This window comes from Danio rerio, chromosome 25 (genome assembly GCF_052040795.2).
Source record: "Danio rerio strain M-AB ecotype USA chromosome 25, GRCz13ab, whole genome shotgun sequence".
Classification (NCBI taxonomy): Eukaryota; Metazoa; Chordata; class Actinopteri; order Cypriniformes; family Danionidae; genus Danio; species Danio rerio.
Genome location: NC_141045.1, coordinates 19,219,333 through 19,234,252, shown reverse-complemented (window position 1 = coordinate 19,234,252; position 14,920 = coordinate 19,219,333). Strand labels below are relative to the sequence as shown.

Sequence of the window (14,920 nt, the reverse complement as noted above, 5' to 3'; positions counted from 1 at the left end):
TCACCTGAGTGGGAAAGAAAGTGAATATAAAGGATGTGCAGCTACGATTTCAGTCATAATCACCAGTGTGTGTTAGTACAGTGTAATATGAACCTGGTTTTGATGCACTTTCACATCACATGTCATAATGATAATGTATTTAGTCAGGAGGTGGGCTATAAGGGGTCTTTTGTGGCTATGTGAATGCATCCATATGAGCCACAAAAAGCACATACTTTCCACCTACTCACTAAATTCATATTCTTTAACTTAGCCAGAGCTGTTTAAACGTTGCCACCTGACATTGTAAGCGTGGTTTGAAAGCCAAAAATGTGCAGATAGGTGTTTAGCATAGCTTTGAATCTTTCAGAGCAGAAACAAATCCTCAGCTCTCTCTGTTTTCTGTTTTTATGTTCATATGCATAAGCTTATTTTACAATATTAGGTCAAAATATCTACCCATACATGCACTTACCCATAGACCACCACAAAGAATTCAGTGGGCAAAAGTTAAAGTTAAAGCACTAGGTGTAAACAGAAATGCGTTTCTGTTGTCTACTTGTAATCTATTCATGAAAGTGTAGAGAATTCATCAACATACCTGCAGTGTGACTCAAATGATCAGAGTCAATAATTCAGAAGTAATAAGACTCCATGTCATGATATTTGATACCCATTCATTTACCAGTAGAGCAGGCTTGACAGCAGACAGATTAATGTGTTTTTTTTCTACAGAATGAGCAGCTCCAACAGGACATTGAGTTCTACAGAAAGGAAGCAGAGCAAAGGGAATCTCTTCAGACCAAAGAGGAGAGCAATGAGATTCAGAGGAGACTCACCAAAGCCAACCAGCAGCTGTACCAGTGCATGGAGGAGCTGCAGGTACATTCATCTTCAAGTCTCCTTCAGCCAACATAACATGATAGGCTCAGTCTAGATTAATGCACTACTAATGCTTCAGACACCATTCAACAGACCATACTTTACACTTTTACTATTTTACTTATATCTACTTGTTTATATATTTTACACTTATTTTATTTAATTTTATTTTCAATTCACTTTTTTATAAACTGATGTTTATCAGTGTTTCAATGTCAGTTGACAGTATACGCTTATTGTAGGCTTAATCCTATGAACATGTCATTTGAACAGATTTGGCCAATTGCTTTTTGTTTTTTATGCTTCAATTCTATACGTATAAAAAGCAAAATGATGTTTTTGTTATTGTACAAGTACTAAATTCAGATCTGTCTTTCCACAGTGTCAAATATAATTTTAATTTAACCTATATTTTATCCACAACACAACTCGGGGGGAAAAAAATAGGTATTTCTGGTGGGTATAAAAAATGCGGCTGTCCCGCGTTCAAAGGCCTTTACATCGCACATCATGACCACATTGTGAACATTACAGCTAAAGCTAAACTGGGTCAGAAAACAAAGTGCCCTATACATTAAAAAGACTGTACGTTTGAGCTGGTTTTCATCATTGAACAGTAATTCTTGTTTTGAGCACTGTAATTAGATTTCCCAAACACTCCTGATATTGTAGCCATGGATGAAGTATTGAAAAACATTCTGATTATGGTAGTAGGTTTCTGATTTGACGATTGCATGGATTTGTGCTATTCAAAAAAAAGGCTGAAATATCAACCATTTGCAAATGCTCAAAAAATTGTGTGGCTTCAACACAAAGCTAGTTGTTTTAATTTATGGTAGCCTAGGACACGTTCATAAACCATGTGGGAGAGGGTTACAAATCGCTGGACTCTAAAAAAAGACTACAAATTGCCAAATACTGCCCTGTGTCAGCAATAACAGGCAGTCTGCATGTTTGCAAAAGGCGATGCCATCTCTATACTTAATTTGCAGATATTCTTTTATGAATTATTTATTTACTACTTTGTGTAGAGCTAATTTCAGTGTTTTAATATTGTCATGTAAAAGATATTCAGTGATCGTATTTATTTGCACATTGCTTGTACAATGGGATTCTTCATTTGGATGCTGTGTTGCTTTAATTAGTATTAGTCATTCCAAATAAAATAATCAAGTGTGTGTGTGTGTGTATGCGTGCATGCGTGTGTGTGTGTGTGTTTGTAGGTGAGAGTCGAGGTACTGAGAGCTGCACGTCAGAGCAGAGCTCATTAATATTTATGACCTTTCCAAATATGGTCAATTAGGCCTTTCTGATTCAAGGGATGTATTCTGGGTCAATATTTGAGCATATAAAACCGTTTCTGGAGAACTATTTTTGAACTTAAATAAACCAGTTACCTCACTCACACATTCACTTTCCTTCAGCTTAATCCCTAATCCATGAGGGGTCGCCACAACTGAATGAACCGCCAGTTACTTTGGCTTATGTCTACACAGCAGATGCCCTTCCAGCTGCAACCCAGGACTGGGAAACACTCATATGCTCTAATTCACACACACATTCATGAAATATTTGGTATATATACAGTATAAAAGCTATTAAATTGACTATTTTTGTAAGTAGACAAACCTGCAGTCAAGTGTTTTTTGTTTGTTTGTTATTTTAATTTAACCAAAATGTTTGCTAGTCTGTAATTTGTTAGGTTTTGATTGTTGCTCGTCTAATGAGGATCCTTTCCGCTTGATCTTGATCTGAATTGTAGAATCCTCTTTATGTGATCTTTTCAGATACAATAAACATGTTCTTCTTGTTCCCAGCATGCCGAGGACATGGCTGCCAACCTGAGGAGTGAAAATGAGCACCTGCAGAAGAATCTAGAAGAATCTGTGAAGGAGATGGAGAAGATGACGGACGAATACAACAAGATGAAGATCGCTGTCCAACAAACGGATGCCATCATGGATCAATTGAGAAAAGACAGAGATCATGCCAAGCTTCAGGTAATTTAATCATGCTAATAAAAAAGGTCATTCCAGTCCCACATGCTGATCGATCTATTTGTTGTTATAGCCACATTCTCTTTTACTGCTGTTGGCAGGAAAATGTTTTGCATAATTCAGAGTGCTTTACGAGTTCACATGCATGGGGGGCCACTCTCTTTTATGATAGGAAAAATAAAAAAGATTGTTGCTATTCCTTTTAATGAGATGTGTTTTTCAAGGTAAGAGAGCTAACTGACCAGATCCAGGCCCGAGTGGAAGAGGACGACCCTGTTATGGCTGCTGTTAATGCTAAAGTCGAGGAATGGAAGGTAAGCCTGTCTTCCAAAATTTCAGCTTTGACATTATTAGCAACTTGTAGACAGTGGAGGGTTGTGACGTTCATGAACCCATGTCATTTCTACCGAAGTGGCGGATTGTTTTCTTTTGTCACCTTTTTGTTTATGTGGTTTACCTGCCTCAAATTGCTCACTTCATATTAAGAAGTTCTGAAGCAAAGGTAAATACTTGATTTAGTGCCAGAAACCTGTCAGCCAACAGTTTTGTCTTCCAAGAAAACATTTCAATAAAAACATTAACTTCTTTTTACATTACTAATGAACATATCTATGTAACATAACATATCTATATCTTTACTTCAGCTACGTTTTCTTAATTCAATTTGTTTTCAAGTTATTTAAGAACACGTTGATCTCATAACTTTATGCTTGCATGGTTTCTGAAGAAACACCATGCATTACTGTCATTGCATTTAAATAACAGAAATGCTTGGATAAAACCTTAAAGCTAATGTTGTTAGTATAATGTATTGTAACATATCCTTTTAATTACTTTTTTTTTTTAATAATAAGTAATTTATTCAATATTTATTTGTAAAAAGCTTCAAAATTAACTGCTCCTCCAAGAATTTTTTTAATAATTTCATAACTCCTAATGTTGCTAGTTAACACACTCTGCATTTTTTTTCAACACATCCCATAATTTCTAGAATATCAGCTTCTACCAAATGGTTGATATGTCAGGTTATGTTAAAAGTACCGGAATTAATACATATACTATAAAAAATCTGAAAATATGACATGTAAGACCATACGATTTATTTAAAAATGTATTTAATTTATTTTAAATAAAATAATTTTGAATGCTAAATCATGTTTTCTCGTTTTGTTTTTTGTTTTTTTACACAATAAACCAAAATCAAGTGTAGTAGTGCAACAGGATTTTGTTTGTTTGATTTTTCCTGTAAACCAACAACTCTGTGTAGTGTAAACCAATATTTAAAATAGTTTGCATTCATGCATTCTTTAAATGACTTTAAACAGTCATTATTTAAAAAAATATGTTCAACCATTTGGTAGAGCAGGCAGTTAAAGGGTTAAGATAAATACGTTTTGTAGCTTAAAAGTAAATAATTGAAAATAAAAACATCTATAAATCCATGCTTTGCTTTTTGTGTAATTATTCATTAATTAACAAACAGTTTTGACTAAAAAACTCGTAGTAAATGTAGATTCAGTAATCTGATTAAAAGAGATAAAAAGCAATGCATAACTAATCCAATATAAATCACAGGAATATCAAATGAACTGACATGTATCTTGTTTAACACGATAACTTAAGCTGTGAACAAGTTGGCACAAATCACCCGGAAAAAAAGACTTAGATTGTTCTCATCACAAAGATTAGACTGATTTAAAAAGACAATAAATAGTTAATTCAAGACATTCAGACATAAAATTGGATTAATCTAATAGTGAAATAATGATATAAATGAGACACTGACTCTTTCTTTCAAGAGCAGCTCTTAAAATTTATATGGCTCATTTTTTATTACAGGGGTCATCAAACTTGGTCCTGGAGGGCTGGAATCCTGCAGATTTTAGCTTCAGCTTACCTCAACACACCTGCCTGGATGTTTCAAGTATACCTAGTAAAAATCTTGATTGGCTTGTTCAGATGGGTTTTATTAAATCTAACACCGGCCCTCCTGGACCAAACTTGGTCATTAACCCTTGTTTTAATACATCATTATAAAGGTTTATTTTTAATACATAATGTGGAGATAACGAGAACTCATTTTTTAAAAACATGTTAATTGTAAGTCAATTTAAAAGCACAGAAATGTCTGCATGCCAATTTTATAATTTCCCTTAAGCTGTTTTGTGAATTGCTATTCGTAGTCTGACACCACACACCGCGGTTCATGGATCCAAAAGCTGTCAGAGGCCAAAAGCGAACAACAAATGGTGCTAATATATGCTCACAATGTGCAGTAATAGTGCTATTACAGAAAATCAGGATCGTATTGTTTATATCCACATCTATTATCACACAGTAATTTACCTTTTATAAATGCTTCAGTTATTGGTGTCTGGTATAGAGCACTCCAAGAGGCTGTAGTTTCACCAGGGTTTAGTAGTAGATTTGCTTTAATATGTGGTATGATTAAAACTGTCACACAATGGCTATTGATTGAGAGCGTTTTTTCAATTCGAACAGAGGCTCAAGCCGCTGTCACACTAGAGTTTTAGCATGCAAAATTCTGCCATAAGCTGCTTTGAAAAGGGGCAGGATTAAACAAGATGATTATACATTTAAAAAAGCGAGCGATTCATATTTTAAATTTCTGTATAAAGAGGTCATGTTTTGATCTTCTATTGGTCTCACGCAATCACATGATTTCACAGGTCAGAACTTACCAAGCTTACTAAACTTTGCTATGAAGTGACATGTGAAACTTGTGGCACAAGCTTGCGTTTCCAGTCTGCTGCGTTCGCATACGGATAAATGGAAGTCTATGAGGTGAAAAGTGCAGTGTGGCTGCGGCTTTAGACCCAGAAACAATACTCCATACATCACAACTTAAAGGGATAGTTAAAAAAATTTACATTTATTTACTCGCCCAAAACCTTTAAGGATTTTTTTCCAACTGAACCTAAAAGCATATTCTGATTAATGCTGTAATGTGTAATGTGTAATGTGTGTGTGTGTGTGTGCGTGCGTGCGTGCGTGTGTGTGTGAGTGTGTGCGTGTGTGCATGTGTGTTCAACGAGGAAAAAAGTCAAACAAGTTTGAAATGAGTGAAAATTGAACTCGTAACAAATGGAGATGATGTAAAATGATTAAAAGAGAGAGAATAAAAAAGAAATCTAAATCGCAGCATTACAGGAATATCAAATGACTTATCGAGTATCTTGTTTAACATGATAACTCTGACTTTGAGCAAGTTGGCACAAATCATAAGGAAAAAGACGTTAAGATCGTTCTCAACACAAAGGCTCTAACCATTTCCTTTATAACTTTTCTTTGTTAGAACAGAGATGATACCTGATGGAAAAGACCCAGAAAGTTCAGCACCTAGTAATTAGAGTTTCTCAAGTTACCGCCTGGTTTGGAATGCAGTTTTGTCTTTGTAAAAATCTCTTAAAGGCATAGTTCATTACACTTACCTATAGGTTTTAAACAAGCCTGAAGAACTCAATTAGTTGAATCAAGTGTGTTTAATTAGGGTTGAAACTAAACTGTGCAGAGCTGCGGCTCTCCAGGAGCTGGAATTGACACCTGTGCCCTACTAACACTGCAAGAAGAAACTGTTGAATAGTCAGTATTTTTGTTTTACGTGTGCACAAAAGTACACAGCAAGCTTTTAAAAGGTGCCTAAAAGATGTCTAAACAAAGACGTCTTGGCTAAAAAGTCATTTAAAATCCAAAGAACAGTCCAAAAATAGACTTGTTCTCATATACACTACCTGACAAAAGTCTTGCCGCCTATCTAAGTTTAGGAACAACAAATAAAACTTGACTTCTAGTTGATCATTTGGTATCAGAAGTGGCTTGTGTGAAAGGCAAAGGCCTCTAGATTACGCTTATTTTACATAAATAAAATATGATTGTGCCTTGACTTTTAATTATTTAATTAGGACAGTAAGGTCTGACTTTGCCTAGAGGCCCTCGACAAAAGTCTCGTCACTTAACAGAAATAATGGACAGTGTAAAATTTAAAGTCATGGTGCAGTGGAAAAAAAATAATATTGTGCATGACTCCCATGAGCTTGGAGAACTGCATCTATACATCTCTGCAATGACTCAAATAACTTCATCTAGTAAAAGTCATCTGGAATGGCATAAAGTCATCTGGAATGGCAAAAAAATGTGTTCTTGCAGGGCTCCCAGAGTTCATCAAGATTCTTTAGATTCATCTTCCATACCTCCCCCTTCATTTTACCCCAGACATGCTCAATTATGTTAATTTCTGATGACTAGGCTGGCCAATTCTGGAGCACCTTGGCCTTTGTTTTCAGTAACTTTGATGTGGAGGCTGAAGTATGAGAAGGAGCGTTATCCTGTTGAAGAATTTGCCCTCTCATGTAAAGTTTGTAATGTAATGGGCAGCACAAATATCTTGAAACTTTAGGCTGTTGATGTTGATGAAGTCAAGTTAGTATTTGTTGCCCTTACAACTGAGATCGACGATAAGACTTTTGTCAGGTAGTGTAGACCTGAATGAATGACTTCACATGTGAAGTCTGTCTAATGATCACTTGTGTACTTTTGGACTATTTGTAGATATCTATCAGATTTTTACAGCCCAAATTTAGTATTGCTTTAGTCATGTTTGCATATCTGTTAGACGTCTTTTAAACATAATTGCTTAGTGGGTATTCTTGTAGCTTCATAATATTATGATTAAACGACTGATGACAATTTGGAGAATGTTTTTGGTATCTTTCTGGACTTTGAAAGTTTCAGGACCCTGTCTATTGAAGGGCCATGAGCCCTCAGATTATAAATCTAAATTATCTTCATTAATTCTTACGGGTTTAAAACAACATGATGGCGATTAATCAATGGCTGAATTGCCAGAAATATCTCTTTAAATAGTCAAGATCACAGTCTAATGGATCAGGCAAATGTCAGATTAGTTGTTTTTTTTGACGGTCGTGGCACATTTTCTAACCGTGATGTGTCTTTTTCTTTTTCAGAGTGTTTTATCAGGGAAAGATCTGGAAATTTTGGAGTATCAGCAGATGATCAGAGATTTGAGGGAGAAACTGCGAACTGCTCAGATGGATTCAGATAAAAGCAACATTATCGCATTGCAACAGGTCAGTCAGATAAAACACAGTTGCCCTCTTCTGAGAAACTTCTCCATTACTACAAATGAAAATGTTTTTATTTAGCTAGTTAGTTATTTACAAATTTATTAACTCATAAATTAATATTTCTATTTCAAAATTATTCATCAAAGAAAATAAAAATGTTTTTGCCCACAAAAAAATTTCAATGAGAAATATTGAGGATAATGAAATTATCAAATTTTAATGATTTTTAAACAACCTTGAAGACCGGCAATAATAGGTTACAGTGATAAAATTTTAATATTTATTCACTTATGATTGGGTGAATTAAGCCATTTAAATATATCAATAGATTTGTTTGTTTGACATTTAATTTTATATTTATTATTTATGGTCCATTATTATGAGTACTACATTTTGTTTCTAAGAGTTTATTAAATTCCAAGCTAATTAAATACATTAATAATTTATTTTCAGATGCATTTTATACTTTCTCTATTCTTTCTCTTAAATATTTTTATACTACTTTCGGTTATTAATTTTAGTCACAAAACATATGTCTCAGGCCAGTTTTACAAATCCTGTGTTTTGTGGTGTAACTGTAACTGACAGAAACTGGCCACTAATAATTTAAACTGAGTGCATTACTGTGAAATTAAATTTACATGAGGAAGACGTCCATATTTACATCCAAATGCGAATAAATTCTTAGGGGATGGAAACTAAACCCATAAGTGTAGCTATAAAGTGCTCAAATCATCTGGATCTAGTCAGTTTTTCTGAATAGAACGTGTTTATGTGTCTGTTACTGCGTGTGGAACAAAGCCCGCCAGATGTATTGTTTTAAAACAGTGTGTCCCACTTTTATTTCATGCTGCTTCTTAAAAGGCTGTATTACAAAAAATTGTGTTGATAAAATAGGTTTATGGAGTATTTCAATGTGTTTTCTCTTAAGTTTCGTTTATGACGCAACACAAAAAAATTTTCAGTGGCAAACCTTACCAAACGCCACTGTGATGCTTCTGGGAAAGCAGCATGAACACTAACCTGTGTAATTCACCTAAAAATAAAAGTTTGATCATTATTTGCTCACCCTGTTGTTGTTCCATGACCAAATGCACTTCTTCCTTTTTCAGACCAGATGAGAAGAATTAAAGGGTTATGTTATGGTAATGAATATCAGCTTAAAACTATATTGAAAAGTAGAATGATCCCTGGCAAAATGTGCTGTACTTTTTAAGTGTTCTGGAAAGATAAAACAAGGGTTGATGTAAAGCAACCAGAAAATGATTGTAATATTGAATAAAAGTCCTCCGGCTTTGTACATGGGTCTTAATATATGACTGCGTGGTCCATGAGAATGTTGTGGTATTGTGTCCACAGGTGTCCACCAACACTCTTCTAAAAAACAATCATCTGTTTTCTGTCGAAGCATTTAAAAAAACAACCACTTAGCACCTCGCTACGCTGCTGACGTTTTAAAAAAATGCAGCACTTCTGAATAAAAAACTCCCAGCTTGAGAAAAATGGCTATTTGTGCCACAGTTCACTATGAACAGCCAAAGCACAGAAGATCATGTACTTTTTTCTCTGACAGAAATATATGTATCAGAGTACCACTCTGGAGATATTCAACATGTTTCCTTCCAAAATGCTAATTTAATTTATGCGCAAAACTGGAATATCATATAAAACTTTCGCAAATAAAGCAGAGTTTCCATCCACTGCACCAGATATCACTGGATATGGTACCAGATATCAGAAAGAAAACTGGATAGCTCACCCAAAAATAAAAATCCTGCCATCATTTACCCATCCTCTATTTATTTCAAACCTTACTGAGTTGCATTTGCCTGTTCTATACGAAAGAAGATGGTTTGATGAATGTTGAAAACCTGTGGCTGTTATTTCCATAGTATTTTTCTGACTGTCTTTGGCTACCAATTTTCAACATTTTTTTTTCAAACACTTTTGTATTCGACAGAAAAAAAGGAAAACAAATTAATAAACTTTTTTTTAGGGTTTAATTAAGTGTTTCATTTTGGATACTTTTTTCATGTTTTTTTTTTTTTTTTTTTGGATGAACTGTTGCTTTAATTACACACTTATGTGCTTTTTCTGAGCCATGGTGAACTTCGACACTATTATAGTTTAATGAATGCCTAGTCGTGCACAGACTAACAGCCAAGATACATTAAATTTAGTTTGTTTTTCACCAAACCCTGTTTCTTGGAATAACTGCCATGCGCGCATTGGAACATTCCTTAAAATGTTTCAGCTTAAAGGTTTAGTTCAGCTTAAAATTACATTTCAGCTATCATTTACTGACTTTTATGTCATTATATAAAAAAGTCATTCTTCCTCAAAACATAAATAAATCATTTTTAACAAATATGAAGTATATTGAGTCAAAAATCTGATGCATTAAACATTTCCAAAGAGACCCATATGAATTGAGTGGTTTAATCCAAGTCTTCTGAAGAGAGTTGATTGCTTTATGTGATATAAATTCAATTTAGGCTTTTACTCGCATACAAACATTGATCAGCTAACAATGTTAACATCATTTAGATTTAGTCACAGAAACTCAATCATGTTGGCTACTTATCTTATCTTGATCCTCTTCATCCCATGTGAGACAGAAGGCTGCAACTAACTCTGTTCTGGGCTTTGATGCTATTGGATGGTATTGAACCAGTAGATGTCACAGATCAACTATTATGGAAGGCTTCTATCTTGCTATCTTCTTTCTCTACATGAGCCGGTCCATCTGCTCTCACTTATGCCTAGTATGTCCAGATTATATCTGTCCATTTCTTTGATAACCTGTGCTGTTTTGGATTTCTCGTACATGGTCTGCACATTCCAAATACCAAGACGGACACTCTTAGGCCCCAGAAAAATCTTTCCAGCTTCTGTCTTTCCCTGGAAGAGCTTTTATCTGAAGCTGTCATGATGTCACTTATGTGACTTGGGTTTTCTTTGGAGTCTAATGAAGCTATCTGTACTGTTGCCATTGTAGTTTATGTAACTCAATGTTTGCATGACAGTTGAGAACCTGAGAGAATGTTACAGGACACTTTTTAGTTTCAGAAAAAAACAGTGATATTCATTCTTGCATGTCTCGGGGCATGTTTGTGCTTTTTCATGAACCAGCTAGATTCATTTTTGTGTGTCGTATATGAGTTTCTTTTTTTCTTATGCATTACACAGTTATGGTTGAACCCATTTGCTGATCAGTGTTTAATATGGCTCATTTCCACTGAGTGTAGAGTACGGTACAGTGCTGTACGGCACACATTTATTTCTGTTTCACCGTCAGAAGTACCAAAATAACCAAATGTATTGTACCACTTTTTTGGGACCAATTTGAAATAGCCCATTTCCAGTGAGTGGTTTGGTACCACTTTTTTGCTGCCATTTTCAAAGGGTATTTGGCACATAGATGGCGAGGCAGTGGCGCAGTAGGTAGTGCTGTTGCCTCACAGCAAGAAGGTCGCTGGTTCGAACCTCGGCTCAGTTGGCGTTTCTGTGTGGAGTTTGCATGTTCTCACTTTGTTCGCGTGGGTTTCCTCCGGGTGCTCCGGTTTCCCCCACAGTCCAAAGACATGCGGTACAGGTGAATTGGGTAGGCTAAATTGTCTGTAGTGTATGAGTGTGTGCGTGAATGTTTTCAAGAGATGGGTTGCGGCTGGAAGGGCATCCGCTGCGTAAAAACTTGCTGGATATGTTGGCGGTTCATTCCGCTGTGGCGACCCCAGATTAATAAAGGGACTAAGCCGACAAGAAAATGAATAAATGATTTGGCACATAGGTATGGTTCCAAAGGGTGGAGCTAGACTCGAGGCTGAATGCTGTTGGTTTACAGCAGAGGTCACCAATCTCAGTCTTGGAGGGCCGGTGTCCCTGCAGCATTTAGCTCTAAAATTGCCTCAACAGACCTCCCTGGAAGTTTCAAGTATACCTAGTAAGACTTTGATTAGCTTGTACAGGTGTGTTTAATTAGAGTTGGAGCTAAACTCTGCAGGACACCGGTCCTCTAGGAACAAGTTTGATTATTCTGGTTTACAGAGTCATCACCAGCATATGCAAAAATACACTGAAATGACAAAATAGGATGTGTCTTTTTTTAAATATATAACCATAATCACACAATAACAGCATATGTCATTAAACCATACTCAAACAAAGCTCAGACATACAATAGCTTGCTTCTTTTTGTGACGAACAGCCGCATGTTAAGAAGCTAGGCCTGAATGTGCTGTTTGTCCTTTATTGTTGTTTATGAGGCCATTGCACATGAGCATTTGAAATATTGAACTTGAGTTGGCAAAAGACTCCATGTGCATCGCCTGAATTTTTTTTGGAGCGAAACTAAAGTCAATTGCAATGCCACTGTCAGCCAATCGTTGCATTGCTGATTAAGATTTCAAGTATTGATAGATCTGTTCTTCACAACACACACAGCAGTCTCAAATCAGTTCATCCAGACACTTTAATTCGCGAAGTTGTTTGAAGAACCAAATTAGCCAGAGGTTTGCTATTAAAAGATCCAGGATCTGCCAAATCATCGTAAATTAAAGAACGGACCCCTGTATATATACTGTAGATGTACATAACAGTAAAATACAAAACGTAATGCTCAGTGGAAACGAGGCATACTGTAAGTGTGAATAAAAGCCTAAAGTAAATCTGTTCAATATAGACCATTTTTATGTGGCATGTCATTGGCCCTTGAAAATTTCCTGCTTATTGTCAAACTATTGTCTGTTAATTAATAATTAATCATGATTAATCATGAAAAACGTTTTATTATTAATCATGATTAATTACAAAAAAGTGTGATTAATTACATACATTTTTTTAATCATTTGACAGCCCTAACATGTGAATGTATTGACCTTATTCTAAAATGCAGAAGTGTGCCCGTTTTCGCGATTTTCTTAGAACTTTCGTTTCAGTCGCCTATGGGCGAAATGACTAGGAATAATAAACGGCAAAAAACGGTCAAACTACTTGCTCTACAAACAAATGTTTGCATGACTATACAGACCAAGTAGAATAATATAACAAGGAAATATCAGTTTACAACATCAAACAGCGAAGCGAGCAGTTTTTAGTGTCTAAAAATGAATGGAAATGAATGAGACCATAAGTCTCGTGCCAAAAAAGATTTAAATGGCAGCGCCCGCTCGTCTGCGGAGAATAAGGTCAATATTATGAAGCTGTTGTTATTATTATGTTATATATGTTTTATCTACATTAATCTTGATTTTACATTAATACATTAATAAACAGACAGACGATAACAAGAGAAAACATTAAAACAGCTGTCATGATATTATTTATCAATATGCAGACCTTTTTGCATTCTCAGGATCTATGAAAATTAAAAAAGGTAAACCAGGAAATACATTAGGACCTTTGTTATTGTTTAAATTCCTCAAAATGGTCTGTATAAAGGGATATCATTTCTGTTCAAGAAGGACGCATGAGGTCCTCTTTTCAAAAAGCAGTATTTTGATTGAAGATTTGTGTTGGAAAGATGAAGAAAGGGCAAGATTTTGGGGTGACCTACCTAACCCATTAATGCTGGTTGCTAATCATTGCCACTCTATGCAAGAGTGCCAGCAGGACATGTTTTACAACGTTTCAATTAGTGGTCCACAAAAAGAAAAAAGGCATGCGGCTGTGGATTAAATGATGACTAAATTTAATTTCTGGGTGAGCAATCCTTCTGCTATGGGCACTGAATGTCTGGAGCAGATCCCCGCTAATGCATTGCCAAATTTGATTTTGTTCAAATGCTATATCATATTTCACTCTATTTGTGTGCTCTTTTTTGTGTGTTGCACTCTCTTTTAAATGTTTACTACTTCTTTTCAAATGCTTCACTGGCTTGCAAATGTTTCCTTTTTCCATTCTCTATGGTTTACAACTTGGCCGTCTCAGGTCATATATGAACTGTGTGGCGTGAGTATCTGTTTCTCATTTCCTTTGCTTTTTGTGTCATTCATCCTCTGTTTTGCATCTGTCATATGTCATCTTTAGTCTGTTTCCTTCATATTGATTCATCTCGTTCTGTCCCAGCGGGGTTTAAGGCAGTCACTGGCTTTGTGTTTGTCTTCAAAAGGCCGTGCAAGAGAGGGACAACCAGATCAAGATGCTGTCGGAGCAAGTGGAGCAGTACACGACGGAAATGGAAAGGAATGCTATGCTCATCGAGGAGCTGAAAAGGCCATTGAAGAAAGATAAAGGTCATTCCAGCGACCACCAGCGTAGATTGGAGGATTTGAGTGCTAAACTCCAGGTTGCTGAAAGGAAGGTGCTGGAGGCTCAACGGGCCGCACAACTGGCTGAACGAGATGCCAGAGACAAAGACAAAGAACTCAATGACACCCTTAGCAGAATCCGTCTGTATGAGTCGGTGGGTTTGTACCTTAACACTCACTTTTATGACCACATGTTTTACATACTTTTGGAAATCGTTTTGTATCGAGTCTTTTACCTAAATGTTATGCTTGAAAAGGAAATACATTCAAATGTATCCACAATTAGGTCAGTCGTCAACATAATTATCTACACTTTTTAATTGCTAATTAATAATTATTATTTCTTATATTTAGTAAGCTATGACAGTCACTTTTAGTGCCAAACTTTTGGGCTTACTTTGTTATCCAGGCCTTATTGACGAAAACTTATTTTCTAATTGCATATTCAGCCTGATATGGTCACTTAGTATCTTCAGAAGAGCTTCAAATATTTGTTCAATATTTTTTTTGTATTATTTGCTCAAGAAGATTAAATATTTGTGTTAAAAATAAATTCTAAATAAATTGTTTAAAAAATGCATATTTATAAAATATTACATATATCACTTGTGTATATAACATTTCTTTGTAATGTTTTTTTATAATAAAAGAAAAGAATAATAATATTGTCATCATCTTGATGTCTATAATGAGAGCACTTTGATGGATG

The 14,920-nt window shown here is 35.4% G+C and overlaps 1 protein-coding gene across 13 annotated transcripts in view; it reads left to right on the top strand.

Annotated features, from left to right (window-relative positions):
- Nucleotides 1–14,920, top strand: part of cep290 (centrosomal protein 290) — a 66,018-nt gene that overhangs the window by 9,389 nt on the left and 41,709 nt on the right. For 5 of the 13 annotated variants that reach the window (XM_087310881.1, XM_087310874.1, XM_087310879.1 and 2 more), the window contains 5 exon segments: nt 715–861; nt 2,679–2,861; nt 3,083–3,172; nt 7,844–7,966; nt 14,073–14,366. In XM_087310881.1, coding sequence (XP_087167007.1) covers nt 715–861; nt 2,679–2,861; nt 3,083–3,172; nt 7,844–7,966; nt 14,073–14,366 — 837 coding nt within the window. 13 annotated transcript variants of the gene reach the window in all.